Here is a 15,892-nt window from a genome sequence, read left to right as displayed (position 1 = left end):
TTTGGGGCTGGTGGGCGACTGAAGTCCCCAGCCTCTCCTTTTTTTCTTTATTTTTAACTCTGGGATTTATTTACCTTCTGTAATTGAAACTTAGTTGCCATCACTGGAGCTAAGAGCCACCCCTGCTCGCTCCAGCTCTGTGGCTATGGCCTGCTGAAAGCAGGTATCTGGGGTTTGTTTAGCTTCTATAATTGAAACATTGTTCCTTCTGGAGCTCAGAGCTGGGCCGCAGCAGGTGTGGAACCTTGGCTTCCTCCATCACTGGAGCAAGCAAGCCTCCTGCTCGCTTCAGCTGCGTGGCTGCCAGCCGCCATCTTTGTTGGCAGTTAATTTGCATACCCTGCTGACTAGCCAATGGGAAGCATAGCGGAGGTATGGTCAATTACCATGTTTGTCTATTATTAGATAGGATAAACTGATGAAGAGAGTAGATCCAGAGACATGGAAGCATGGAACAGAGTGTGAAATCTCAGAGGGAAGGTGGTTGGGTGGGAGGCAATCACCCAAAGAACTTGTATGCATATATGCACAGCCCATGGACACAGACACTAGGGTAGTGAAGAGCTGGAGGGAGTCTATAGGGGAAAAAGAGTAGTACTTTCAACAATAAAGTTAAAACACACACACACACACACACACACACACACACACAACAAAACCCCTAATATTCCTCATGAACATAAATGCAGAATTTTAAAACAAAATTTTAGCAAATTGAATCCAACAAAATAGAAGGATAATATATTATTACAAAGTAAAGTTTATCTTGCAACTCTCATTCACTGCTGGTGTGAATGTAAAATGGTACAACCACTTTGGAAAACAGTCTGGCAGTGTCTTAAAACCTTCCAAATATTCCTCATAGATCTAGGTATTCCACTTCTAGTTATTTACCAAGAATAAAACAAGCATAGGTTCAAACAAAGATTTATAAAAGAACATACACAGAAGCTTTATTCATAATTATCAAAAGCTTTCAACCACCCAAATTTGTCCAACAATAAGTGGATAAATTGTGGTATGTATATATAATATCCTCAGTTATACAAAGGAATCAATTATTGCTACACACATAATAGGATAAGTCTCAAAATAAGTTTGCTGAACAAAAGGAACCAGAAACACATAGAGTATATATAATTTATGTAAAATCCTAAAAAACACAAACTAAGCTATATGACAGAAAGAAGATCAGAGGTTGCCTGGGTAGGAAGAGATGTGAGGAAGAATTTAACGGGGACCTGGTAATCAGCAATATAAAAGAATAAATTATAACATATGGAACAAGATGGATGAATCTCAAAATATACTAAGTGAAAGAAAGAAGCTTTACACAAAAGAAGCTTTACACAAAAGAGCATTAATGTGGTTACATTAATATGATGCCATAAAACAGGTATAATCATTCTACAGTGAAAAACTGAACACTGATTGTCTGGAGAGGAAGGGTAGGATTGACTGCAAAATGATGTGAGTTGAAACCTATTTAATTTTATTAACCGACGTAACCCCAATTTTAAAAAAAGGGTATGAGGATACTATCGTAATAATATATCTTGTTAAGGATTTGGATAACACATGTATAAGCATTTACCAAAACTCAATGAATGGTATACTTAATATTTTTACATTTCATGTTTTGTAAATCTTCAAAAGAACTATGTATAATAATAAAAGGGTAATATGCAAATTAACCATCACTCCACAACAAAGATGGCGGAGTCCATAGATAAAAAGATGACAGCGCTGGACGGAGCCATGGAGCCAGCCGAGCAGGCAGGATGCTTGGCTCCTTCAGGTGGGACGCTTGGCTTCCTTTGTTGCCCCAGCAACAAAGGAAGCCAAGCCTCCCGCAAGCCCTGGCCAGCCGTCCAGGGCCAGTCTCTGGGCAGCAGCAATGGAGCCAGCCAGAGTGCATGGGAGGTGGCTCCGGAGCGAAGGCCCGGGTCCCGGGTGCTGGAGGGAAGCCAGTGCCAGCAGCCAGGGGAAGGAAGACCTATTCTTGTACGAATCTTTGTGCATCGGGTCTCTAGTAAACAAATATTAAAATCTAGTCAATAACATGCATGCTGAGATATTTAGAGAAAAATGTATACAACTTACCATAAAATGTGTAAAAAAATTAAGATGAATCACTGGATTGATAAACGGAAATTTGGTAAAGCAAATGCAGTAAAATGTTAGTGACAGAATCTAGATGTTGGGTATACTCATGTTCTTTCAATTTTTTTTAATTGTTTAAAATGTCTTAACAAAACATTGGAGGGAAAGGTTGAGAATGAAAGAATAGAAGAGATTGGAAAGCCTAGATGCTAGAAACCAGGAAGCAGAAGTTTTTATCAGTGCACAGTACGGCCCAGGGAAAATGGGACTCTGCTGGCCAATATGTCTGTCACTTTGGAAAGATACATTCTTATCTTTATACATGGAGATGAATGAATCCAAGTATCCCAGTTTGACACTAGCTAATTAAGATCATCAAAATAACTCCCTTTGTTCATGCTGAATTAGTAGCCTTCTTGTGATTATAACCTAACTTCCCACAAAAATTTTTATAGAAGGAAGAAAGAAAATACTGGCCAATCAACGGCCACTTGGTAATTAAATGTTTTACTGTTAATTAATTATGAGAACATTATGATTTCTATAATACACTAATAAATTTGGTTAGACTGGAATGCATGCATTAAACCTGATCAAATCTCAGCCTACCAAAAATGAAATTGCCTTCTCAACTGAGAAAACTGATTATAGATTAAAAAAGAAACGATTACTCTCCAATACAGATTTTTATGATCTTAGAATCAAAAGGGCTCCTGAGATCATGGTGCTTGTTATCTACTTTTTTCTCATTATTTGTTGCTGAGACACTAAATTAATGTCGTTCCTGATTCCTTCCAAAAAGCATTTTATCAGGCCTAAAGGACAAAAGGCTTATTATACTGCCCTCTGGAATAAATTCTCATTAGAACACCCAAACACAAATAGACCATATTCATAAGAAATGTACATTTAATTACCTGTGCACCCTCATTATAAATATCTGGGAAAGCAGTCTGAGTTGCCGTTTCATCATTCTGCAAAGTTGGTTTATTTACAAATTGGGTAATTTCCTTGGATTTTTGTTCAAGTTGATCTAAGGAAAAGAAAATAAATAGAAATGATTTCTGCCTCAAGTCTGAAACTTAGTGAGTTATTATTTTCTAGGGATACATTATATGCTGTTTAGTTTTCTTAATTACAATTATGCCATCAATGACAACACCTTTTAAAACTGTTTAAATGATATCAAGGACCAAAAGGCATCCCCAGTAAACCCCTTGCTTCAAAGGTAAAATAAAACAGGCCTACGTGGCATTTTTTGTTTTATTTCTTTACTCTTCACTGAAGTGTTATGAAGTCCATGGAGATTTTATAGCAGTTTTAAACATGAACATGGTTCATTTAAGAGGGCAGTGTGCTGGTAACACACCGTTCCCATGTTATGCACCTCAAGGCTTTCTAGTTAATGTTCAGTTCTTCAATACAGATCTTCAACTTAATTCTTTCCTTTAATTCCTATTAGAATTAAAATAATTAGAGGCATCTCTTATTTTAATAACATTTTTCAAAAAATGTTTTCTTAACCCCTTCCCCAACAATTTTTTTGTTAAAAACGTTTCTTTTTCAGACTAATTTTTTTATTTTGGTTCTAAATAGTATTTTTGATGCTGGTTATGAAAACAGTTTGTAACTCGTCTTCCTATAAACCATATTTTTTTACCATATTTTCTTAGTATACTCGTCGACTGAAAAAGAACATTTTGTGAAAACGAGTATACACGTTTCTGCCGGGGAAGGGGTTAAACCTTCAGCAAGGATAAAAATTTTCTTTAAAAAGAAATTTTCAATGATAAGAAAAGCATTCAGATCCATGTCCCCCTACCTATGCACCTAGATCTAGCCTGAGTTATCCATAAATTATTCCCAATCCTACTCAATTCAGTCACTGAACCCTTCAGACCGCAGTCATATTTTATATAGCATTCCTTTAAATAGCTGACACATCATTATCAATCGTTTTTAGTACAATTACAGTATTAAGCAAGATTATAATTTTCATCAGAGACAGGAGAAACACAACAAAGAGTTCAGAAGAGATGCTTTAATCCTTCCATTGATTCAATTGGTTTGAGCAAATGATGCTATTAACCCTAAAATTCTGAAGTAGGAGCACCCAAGTTCTGGACCGTGAGCTTCAAAAGCAATCAAACACTGACCTTCCAGCTGCTGAATGGCCTGGGCTGAATGAAGTGCCTGCTCACGCTTCTCTTGGAGAAGCTTTGAATTTTCATCCTTTAGAGCATCACAGTCAGAGTGTAGCTCTTGCTCAATCTTTTGAAGACTCAAAATGTGAGAGGTCTTCTCTTCCATTTCTGCTTTGTGCTTCTGCTCCAAAGCACTGTACCGGTACTGAAGTTCAGCCTGCGCTTGACCTGCTTGCTCAAGCTGTTCCAGTAGATGACGCATTTCTTCCTGCAGGTTATGAAAGGATAATTTTCTCTCTGCCACTTCAAGGTCCATCTTTTCCATCAGAATCTTGGCCTCCTGTCTTTCTGTTTCCACAGTGTTTCTTAAAGTATTATGCTCAGCTTCCATCTGCTGTAACTGCTGAGAGAGAACCTAAGAAAAAAAGACAAAGTCTCATGAACCATAAATTCATTCTTTCATCTCAATAAGCAAAGGGAAGTGCCTCTTCTAGGTGAAGCATGGACTAGACACTCAGCACCAAACCTACAACTGCATAAGACTCTCAATGTTTGCGTCTTGACACTTTTGACAGTTTGTATTTATTTGTGCCATTAATTGTATTATTTATTTGAGTCATTATCTTTTAATTTCTGTCTCTCCCAATACAAAATAAAGTCAATAAGAGAAAGAGACTGTATCTGTTTTATCATCATTGCTCTCTAGCACATAGCACAGTATACAGTATTTTGAGTACACGGTACTCAAAAAACAATGAATGAATAAATTAATTAATCAATCAATCCAGACCCTGCCTTCAAGGAACTCAGAGTTCAGTGAGAGAGTCACACTTAGATCATTATAATGCAAAATTATAGACACCATGAAAGAGATACTTAAAAGGTATTAAAAGGAGCAGAGAAGGAGGGAAATTTACCAAAAGTCACATATATGCAATCATCTATAAAGTACCAATCTAGTAAGTGACATAACTGGGATTTGAACTTGATTATCTGATGACAACCAGAAAGGGGCCTCAGTGTCAGGGTATGGCTTTTGTTAGGACTGGAGATAAGGGAATATGTTTCTATGCAAGAAAGTCTTCTTAAAAAGAGTTGAAAATTAAGAAGAAAGGAGATGCCTGACTTTCTCCAGCAGCATCTGCACTCACGTGAACAAGAAGAGAATGTGAACTGTGACACCGATTCCACATTACAATGTGGCCTTTTGAATGTGATAGGGCAGAGACACAAGGAATCCAAGGGCTGGTAGAAGAATAGCCAAAATAGTCGAACATGGGTCTATACTGGACAGGCAAGAGAGAGAGGCCAAAAAGAACTAATAATACAAAAGGAACAAAGTGAAAGGATCAAGGGACCTAGATGAGAAGGAAGGTTAGGAAAGTCTAAGAAAGGGAACAACAAGGTGGGTTACAGTCATGGGATGGAATCCTTGAGTTTAAGATCTTAGAACATCAGCATCCTTGATCACCTTTAGATTCAAGGAAATATTACAAAATGGTGGGATTAATTCAACCCAACAGAAAGTCAACCAGCAAAAACAAAGAAGGGACAGTACATAAAGCACAAGAATCATTCAAGTCAGAGAAGAGGTAAACTGATAGAAAGAATCACCAGAGGAGCATATGGCATTCTAGAGAGAGTAAGACCTGGGTCTAAAATCACAAAGGAAAAGAACAGCAAAGAAAGATGTGAAATGTAAGTTCATAGGGGAGGTTGGAGGTAAATAGGCATATCTGTAATAGCATCAACAATAAAAATAAATTAAGAAAAGAGATAGACATTATAGTAAATATTAAATTAAAAATACTAATGTTAAATGTAAGCTTCACGAGGGAAAAAAACCCGTACTGTATCTGTTTTGCTTACAATGCACCACCACCACAGGGAATTTGTTGAAAGAATTAATAAATGCCATCAATTCTCTGAAAACTTATAACAAAATCTTATACCTGCTGCCTGGCAAACTACAGTAGAAATGAGTAGTGCCGAGGCAGGCAGTTGAGATCAGAGGGCAGTACCTGGTTTCTCTGTTCGGCAGCAGTCAGCTCCTGTTGCAGCAGGTCCACAACCTGAGCACGGCCCACTAAGGCTTCTTCATGCTCTTCAAGCTTCCTCTGTAGCACCCGCAGTTTCTGACAAGGAAACATTTTAGACATAATGTGCTAACACATGAGTACTGTCATCTGGTTACCTTTCAAAATGTCACGTAGATTTGTGCACTTAAGATTTTTGGATGTTGAGGATGATAGATTAAAGAGTGGGACACCAGCATGCCATGCTCCCCAACCAGCAGCAAGAGAGAATCTCGAAAAAGGTCTCTTCCAGAGCACCGACAACCACCAAACTGAGACGCAAGCAAGTACCTGAGTTTGGGAGCCTTTCTAATAATTAAAGAAAATGACACACATCCACTTTTTAAAATTATATAGTCAATGTCCTGTACCTAAATAACACAGGTGCATATATATTTCACTCACCAAAGAAAACATTCTCTGCAAGCAAGAACCATTTTTCTTCTAGCGTCATGCATGGGACATGCACTCAATAAACATTTGTTGAATGAATTAATCTATGATACATGTATACATTAATATTCTACTTTAAAAAGCATTGTATTCTGAAACCTTAGTGGTGTGTTCTGAAGGACTGCTTAGAACTTAGAAAAAGTTTTCACTCAAAATAATTAAATGGATCAATCATGAAAGGCCACTGGAGTCCCTTTAGGTACCACACTGCACTACACACTAAACAGAAACAAATACCTTTGAGTTAGTAAGTGAAAAGCTCAAAATCAATGAAGCCAATTTTCAAATGAGATTCAATAAATTTTTTTTTAAATATTGACTTGATGAAAGACTTCATGGCTTCAAAATCAATCCTATTTTAATTTAATTTTTGAAAATTTAAAACTGGCTTCACAATTTGAAGCTTTGGATCAGGTTTTTAATGCACATAGGTAACAGCTTATGATCAACAAACCAAAGGGAAACCAATTTCTGACTACCACATACATTTGCCAATTAAACTCAGCTTTTGAGTACCAACAACCTGGTTAAAGAGGCAAGGTAGGATAAGAAAAAAATAAATATGCAACAGAAGACAAGGACACCAAAAAGAAGCCAATTAAGGAGAACACTAAGACCATGTGAAGAGCAGTGGGTAATGGTGGAAAAAAAATGGCTGTGACAATTTAACTAAATGTTAACCAAAAATGACAGTCATTCTACTAAGTTTTAGCAACACACCTGTTGCATCTCTGTTTCCACATCTGCCTGGGTTACTAACTGAAGAAGCTCATCTTCATGAAGACGAACTTGTGTTTCAAAGCGGGCATCTTTCTCTCGGACCACCTGCTGCATGGAACTCAACTAAAGACACACCAGAGAAACTATACAAGTTACACTCCCCAAATATCACAAACAAAACTCATAGACTATTCTCCAAAGATTGACACTGAGAACTGATAAGCAATAGGTTCTTCTAATTAAAGTTTGAATGTCAAAGTTGATAATGTTGGAAGAGAGGCAGGCCTGACAGTAACTTCCAAATGTGACAGAAAGCCTATTATCAAATTCAGAAGTCACCCTAAATATAAATTCTGACAGAAAATCGTATTTGCATGGTTGCTAGAAATGTTTAAGTATTCAATAGTTATATATTTTGGAAGTTTCAAGGTTAGAATATTAAACATACAAAGTGAAGTTAGATTTCTGTTAATCCCCAGACACTTCTTTCAATGTTATATTCATGCTTGAAAAGTTTCAGTGAAATCCTCATAAGTCAAACTTCAAACTAATGGATTTTTAATTCAGGATTCTCTGCAACAGAAAACATGAATCTTTCTTTCTAGACTTATTTTCAAAGAATTGCTTCTACCAAAGAACTCTGTGTATTTCCCAACCCACATCACCTCCCCAGATAGCACTTTTCAGTTATCATTATTTGAAGAGTTCTAGATCATCCTCACTTGTAACTGGCTCTTAATAGAATGAAATAAAAATATGTTGACTGACTGTGAGCTGCTCAGTATCTGTGCTGTTTTGAGGTTTTGTGTGTGTGTGCGCCTGCTTATTCATTTCATTAAGATCTCACATATGTAGCCGAAACCGGTTTGGCTCAGTGGATAGAGCGTCGGCTTGTGGACTGAAAGGTCCCAGGTTCGATTCCGGTCAAGGGCATGTACCTGGGTTGCGGGCACATCCCCAGTGGTGGGTGTGCAGGAGGCAGCTGATTGATGTTTCTAACTCTATCTCTCTCCGTCTCTCTCCCCTCCTCTCTGTAAAAAAATCAATAAAATATATTTATTTCTAACTCTATCTCTCTCCGTCTCTCTCCCCTCCTCTCTGTAAAAAAATCAATAAAATATATTTAAAAAAAAAAAAAAAGATCTCACATATGTAATACCTTAATCAAAAAAGAAATTAAGGATTGAAAAAAATCTAAAAGAGTCAAAGAATTAAAAGATTTCTTACAAGCTCAAAAAAAAAATCTCCAGTTGAGCATGTCCACCAGCTTTTAGGAGTCCATTTTGCATTGGTCCTTAACTATTGCTGATTTCTCAATTCGTGACACCTTGAATTGACCTTGGCTTTCCTTTTAGGTAAGAAAAGATCTTCAACATTTTTGTGATTATCTGAATTCTGACATCACTATGAAGTTGGAATCCTATGTTTCAAGTGTATAGGCCCTGAAGTCCTCTCATTAGCCAAACACATATACACATCCTTTCCCATAAATGTACCAGTCTTTTTCCTCTCTGAGACTTTGCTCATACCATTCTCCACAAATGGAACACCTTCCCCTACCTTGTCAAGAATATTACATTATCTATTCATCACAATTTTGCTTAAGTTTCTGTTGAACTCTTGTCACACTCAAAGTAACCACTTTCACCTCTCCAAAATACTTTCAGCCTGTGTTGCTGTTGCTATGCACTTACTTGGAATGACTTGCATTATGATTCATCTGTTAATATGTTTATATATCTTGGCTTTCCATGTTTTAAGCCACTTGTTGGTAAATTTATGTTTTGTATTTTTCATCCTGAATTGCATATAGTGCTTATATATGAAAAGGACACAATAAAAGCTAATAGGTAAAAGTAAGGATTTCAGGATATACAGTTTTAATTGTATACACAACAGTAGACCATCCACAGAGAGAAGGCACCACTAATACTGCAAGTTATCAATAAAGTAAACATCTGCTGCAAAGGCACTTCAGGAAAAAAAGAAATGTGTCAGGAGTCGAAAGCATTCCCAAAGAAAAAATATAGGGGTAGGTGGTAAAATTTAGAACAATAATCAGAGAGAATGAGTTGAGGACACCAGTCCAAACATTCTGGTCCTAGTACAAGAAAAAAAATATGAAGAATGTCACTAGATACTAGAGTTCCATTTACTATTAAACCACATAAACTATACCACTTTCTCATTACACACTCACTAAGTAATCTTCTGATTATAATTTAACTTCCCACTAAGATTTTGTTAAAAGGAAAGAATGGGCCTAATCATTTGTATTTCTTTAAGTTTATCTATCAGTCTCTTTTGAACTTAGCATGAACCCATTCCTAAGAGACTGAATCTCTGGGTGCTATTAAAATCAAATATCTGGGCCTGTAAAACTAAGAAATAGATATCAATTAGGTTATGGAAAATTCATCAAGGTAAGTAACATTCTAATTCTTCTTCCAGCACAACCTTTTCATTTCATCTACTATGGTTTTAAAAGTGAGTGTCTGAATTGACTTGTCATGTAATAACCCATGAGATTTTCGTGATTCTTTATTCTAACCATTACGAGGTACGTTCCACCCTACCTGAGCAGCTTGCTCTGCCTGTGTCTGGCTCAGTTGGCCTTGCAAAGTGCTAATGAGTTCCTCCTTCTCTTGGAGCTGTTGCTTCATTACTGAAAATTCTTCCATCTCTGTTGAACTTTTATCAAACTGAAGACACAGAAGGAAAAAAAATTATTTAATCAAACTATTTAGCACTCTTAATTCTTTCACCTCCCTTCTTTATTCATCCTAAATACCTACCAATAGCCTTCTAACTTCCTCCTAACACAAAAAGGAATTGCATGTATTGCAGTTTTTAAAGAATGTTTATCAAACTATTTTTCAGGAAGATAAAAGCAATAACAGCATTTTTAAAATGTCTCTCACAAAAACAAAACAAAACAAATAAATGAAAATGTCTCTCATATAGAAAGGGACAGTACAACTAGATAGCAAAACCAAAGCCCACAGAAAATATTTATAATAAAACCAGGAATGTAGTCCCACAAAGTCCAAAATATAAGCAATTAGGGGCAACCCACCAAAAGGCACAAGGCCTGGTGTTAGAGTCTGTGAGAGGAAGCAATAAAGCAACATCTGATGGCCTTGAGAACAGGAAAACCCCCAAAGAGCCAATAAGCACTTACTGGGAAACACAGTTGTCCAATCTTAACAGCAGCTTAAATTGGCAGGACTTGCCCATTTCCCAATATTGGGTAAATACAAGGGGTCAACAGTAAGAAGGGCTAAAAGACGAGAACAACCTAGCTCCTCTGAACTCTCAAAACGGACTTAGCAGGGCTGCCTTACAATACACAGACCTATACTAGGAATGAAATGAAAATTGAGCAGAGTAGTGACAATCAAAATAGAAGAAAAAGAAGTCTATACATGTGCTATGTAACTCATTATCAACTAGCCATATATGGCTACAAAAGGCTTGAAATACGCCTAATGTGAATAAGGAATTTAGTTATTAACATTATTTAATTTTAATTAAAAACTGAAGAAATAGCCCTAACCGGTTTGGCTCAGTGGATAGAGCGTCAGCCTGCGGACTCAAGGGTCCCAGGTTCGATTCCAGTCAAGGGCATGTACCTTGGTTGTGGGCACATCCCCAGTAGGGGATGTGCAGGAGGCAGCTGATCGATGTTTCTTTCTCATCGATGTTTCTAAGTCTCTATCCCTCTCCTTTCCTGTTTGTAAAAAAAAAAGTCAAAATATGTTAAAATAAATAAATTAATTAAAATTAAAATAAATAAATAAAAACTGAAGAAGTATAATTTTTCCACTAAACACAACTATGTTTTGGTATAAGCAAGAAAATCTTAGAAATCCAACAGTCATACCTTTGAACACAACACAAAAAAACAACAGAAGAGACAAATCAAAAAAGGTTTCCTGAACTAAGATTCCTTTCAAACATTGAGGAAAATTGATTTCACACAAAAATAAGGAGCAGAAAGGATCAAGATCCATGCCCCTAAGTCACAATTACAAAACAACTAAGGAAGTGACATTAGCAGAGGAATGGCGGCATAGGATAGTCTCTTATCCTCTCCCCCTGAAATTTCAACAAGCTAACCAACTATAATTCAACAAAGAAATTCCTGCTCAACACAGACACATAACTGAGAGATCCACGTATTGAAACATCTAAAGGTGGACAACCGGGAATAAACAGGGAGCCGAGAAGTGAGAAAAGCACGTATGGCCTGCCGGGAGAGGGAAGAAAGCCAGCAGTAGCAGGCGTTTCCTTTAGCCGGAACAGAGAGCTGTTGCGGGGTGGGGGGTGGGGTGGGGGTGGGAGATAGTGGATGATGAGGGAGCAGACAGCCCAGCAAGGCTAGCAGCAAAGGAGCGAACAGTGTCTGAGTCAGCATATGCTTGACAGAGCATGGGGTTCTATCATGCGGCCTGTTGAGCCAGCAATGGTGTTTCAGACAAAGAAATGGAACCACAGAGTCCTGTTGCCTCTTGGACTTCAAAACTCGCCTCCCACTGCCCTTGGACTTGGGTCTAGAAGCATATTATCTGTAAACCAAGAGCTATTGTAGTAAACTGCTATCTCCCTCTGTGACATACCCAGGAGAGGTGCTTGGGGCAGAACCCCACAGAGGTCAGGGGTCACCATTATGGCGAGGGCAAAACAAACTTAACCCCCAAGCAGTGAGACTGTACTGTGTTATGGAAGCTGCAGAGGTTCAAGACTGGGAAATCACTGAGGTAAAAAAAATCTTGCGATTCAGCACAATCTACTGGAAAATAGTAGAATTATCTCTTTAGAGATAAATGGAGTATAGGCAAAGGACAGCAAATACTAAGAAAAACCACAGTAATGAGGATGACCATAAAAAAAAAGAAAAATCTCCAGAAAGCAAGCTGGAACACATGGAAATACGTGATATAAATGACAGAGATTTCAAGTTTGAAGTTCTGAAAATACTCAATGAGATGTGAGAAAATACAGACAGGCCATTCAATGCACTCAGTAAATAAATCAGTGTGACTAAAACGTGTACTTTACCAAAGAAATTGGAACTTTAAAAAAGAACCAATCAAAAATCCTGGAAATGAGACATGCAATAAGGAGATTAAAAGTGAACTACTGAGCATAGAAAACAGAGCCAACCTGATGGAGGAAAGAATAATGAAGATAAGAATCTAGAAATGAAAGAAGGAAGAAGAGAAAGACCTGAGCATAAAGACAAATTAAAGAGCTCTATGGGAATTATTTGATTCCATCAGAAAAAGCAATTTTAGAATTATAGTCATTCCAGAGGAGAAGAAGAAGGAGCATAGAAAAGAGTCTATTCAAACAAATAGTGGAAGTTTGAGAACTTCCAAAACCTATGGAAAGAATTAGATCCTCAAATGCAAGAAGCAAACAGAATACCTAGTTACCTAAATCCACAGAGGCCCTCTCCAAGGCAGTCAAAAATTAATGACAAAGAAAGAATTCTCAAAGCAGCCAGGGAAAAGAAGGAAAACCCCTCAGAATTTCATGTGACTTCTCAGCAGAAACTCTACAAACCAGAAGAGAGTGGAACCAAATATTCAAACATCTGAAAGAGAGAAATTACAGCCACGAATAATATATCCTGCAATACTATTCTTTAAATATGAAAGGAAAATAAAGATGTTCCCAGACATACAGAAGCTTAGGTATTTTATCAGAAGGAAACCTCAATTGCAGGACATACTCAAGGGAGTTATTTTACCCGAAACAAACAAAATAAGGTCATAGCACTATGACTAAGATCACCAAAAAAGTTACAGCTTAAACAAATTACAGGGTTAATTTGTGACAACAAAAACATAAAGGGTAAAGGTCTGAACTGGCAAAGGAGGTTGAAGAATCAGCTGCATTCAAAAGAAAAAATAAGCTTTGGTATTTATTCAAGTTTATTTTTTATAAACCTAATGGTAACAACACACAAAAATCCACAAATCAGGACACATAGCTTAAAAAAAGAGGAACCAGCCCTCACTGGTTTGGCTCAGTGGACAGAGAGTTGGTCTGCAGACTGACAGGTCCCAGGTTCGATTTCAGTCAAGGGCATGTACCTTGGTTGCGGGCACATCCCCAGTAGGGCGTGTGGAGGAGGCAACTGATCGATGTTTCTCTCTCATCGATGTTTCTAACTCTCTATCCCTCTCCCTTCCTCTCTGTAAAAAAATCAATAAAATATACATTTTTTTAAAAAGTTTAAAAAAAAAGTGGAAGCAGAGGAAGTATGGAATACCACCAAACAAAAACAACAGACAAAAACACAAAGGAGAAGAACCAGTAGAGACATAGAGCTACCAGAAAACAAAAGGCAAAATGGCTATAGGAAATTCTCATACATCAATAATTACCCTAAATGCAAATGGTCTGAATTCACCAATAAAGAGGCACAGAATAGCAGAATGAATCAAAAAACAAAACCCAAACAGATGTTTCCTAAAAGAGGCACATCTAAGCTGCAAGGACAAAGGCAGACTCAAAGTAAAAGGGTGGAAAATTATTCTCCAAGCAAGTAACATCCACAGAAAAGCAGGTGTAGCCATAATTATACCTGACAAAATAGATTTCAAGATACCAAGTGACAAAGACATTTTATAATGATAAAGGGGATCTACATCAAGAAAACATAACACTTCTTAATATATACGCACCCAGCCAAGGAGCACTGAAAAATATAAAATAGCTACACACAGTATTAAAGGGAGAAAAAGATCGAAACACAATCATATTTGGGGACCTTAATACTCCACTGACAGCTCTATACAGATAAACCAAACAGAAAATCAATAAATATCAGCCTTAAACGAAACACTAGACAAAATGGACATAACTGACATTTACAGAACCTTTCATCCCAGAACACCAGATTATATATTCTTCTCCAATGCACATGGAACATTCTCAGGGATAGACCATACGTTGGGTTACAGAACTAGCATCAATAAACTGAAGAAGACTGAAATTATACCAAGCATATTTTTGGACCAAGATGCCTTGAAATTAGAACTGCAAAAAGGAAATAAAGAAACCCACAGATACATGGAAATTAAACAACATATAACTAAAAAATGACTGGGTCAAAGAATAAATAAAAGGTGAGATCAAAAGATATATAGGAATAAATAAGAATGACAATACGACACAAAAAAATTTCTGGGATGCAGTGAAATCAGTAATAAGAGGGAAGTTTAAATCATTACAGGTCTATCTCAAGAAATGAGAAATCCTAAGTAAACAACCTAATATCATCTTAAAGAACTAGAGAAAGAAGAACAAAAGCAATCCAAAGTCAGCAGAAGAAAGGAAATAATAAAAATTAGAGCAGAATTGAATTAGAGAATAAAAAGACTACAAAAAATTAATAAAACAGAGCTGGTTCTTTGACAAGATTAATAAAATTGACAAACCGCTGGCTAAGCTCACCAAGGGAAAAAAGGGAAAAGACCCATATAAACAAAATTAGAAATGAGAAATCACCATGGACATCATAGATATACAAAGGATCATACCAGAATATTATGAAGGACTATATGCCACCAAATTCAATAACCTAGAAGAAATGGATAAGTTCCTAGAATTATGTGACCTGCCAAGTCTAAATAAAGAATTGGGAAATCTAAACAGACCGATCAGTAGTGAGGAAATTGAAACAACCATCAAAAATCTCCCAAAAATAAAAGTCCAGGACCAGATAACTTCACCAGTGCACTCTACCAAATGTTCAAAGATTTAAAACCTATCCTTCTCAAACTCTTTAAAAAAAAATTGAAGAGGCAATACTTCATAACACATTCTATGAGGCCAATATAATCCTAAGACGAAGCCTGGCAAAGATAACACAAAAAAAGAAAACTACAGACCAATATCTCTGATGAATACAGATGCAAAAATTCTAAACAAAATACTAGCAAATCGAATACAGCAATACATCCAAAAAATAATACATTACCATCAAGTGGGGTTCATTCAAGGGGCACAAGGATAGTTCAACATATGCACATCAGTCAATTTAACACACCACATTAAAAAAAGAAAGAAAAAAATCATATGATCTTATCAATAGACGCAGAATGAGCATCTGATAAGATACAGCATCCATTCATGATTAAAACACTCAATAAAATAGGAATAGAAGGAAAGTACCTCAACATAATAAAGGCCATATATGATAAACTCTCATTATTCAGGGTGGCCCAGACATAGAAACAACCAAAATGTCCTGCGATAGAGGACTTGATAAAGATGTGGTACATATACACAATGGACTACTACTCAGCCATAAGAAAGGATCAAACAGCCATTTGCAACATGAGTGGATGTAGGGAGAGGCTCTGGAGCAGGGGTGGGCAAACA

At 36.9% G+C, this 15,892-nt stretch overlaps 1 protein-coding gene across 1 annotated transcript in view; it reads right to left on the bottom strand.

The window, feature by feature from the left end:
- Positions 1-15,892, bottom strand: part of GOLGB1 (golgin B1) — a 79,515-nt gene that overhangs the window by 45,707 nt on the left and 17,916 nt on the right. Inside the window, 5 exon segments of the mRNA XM_006755348.2 lie at positions 3,021-3,136; positions 4,260-4,662; positions 6,269-6,382; positions 7,496-7,618; positions 10,072-10,197. Coding sequence (XP_006755411.1) covers positions 3,021-3,136; positions 4,260-4,662; positions 6,269-6,382; positions 7,496-7,618; positions 10,072-10,197 — 882 coding nt within the window.

This window comes from Myotis davidii, unplaced genomic scaffold (assembly GCF_000327345.1).
Source record: "Myotis davidii unplaced genomic scaffold, ASM32734v1 scaffold292, whole genome shotgun sequence".
NCBI lineage: Eukaryota > Metazoa > Chordata > Mammalia > Chiroptera > Vespertilionidae > Myotis > Myotis davidii.
Note: the sequence above shows the minus strand (reverse complement) of the source record. Positions and strands in the feature narration are given on the sequence as shown.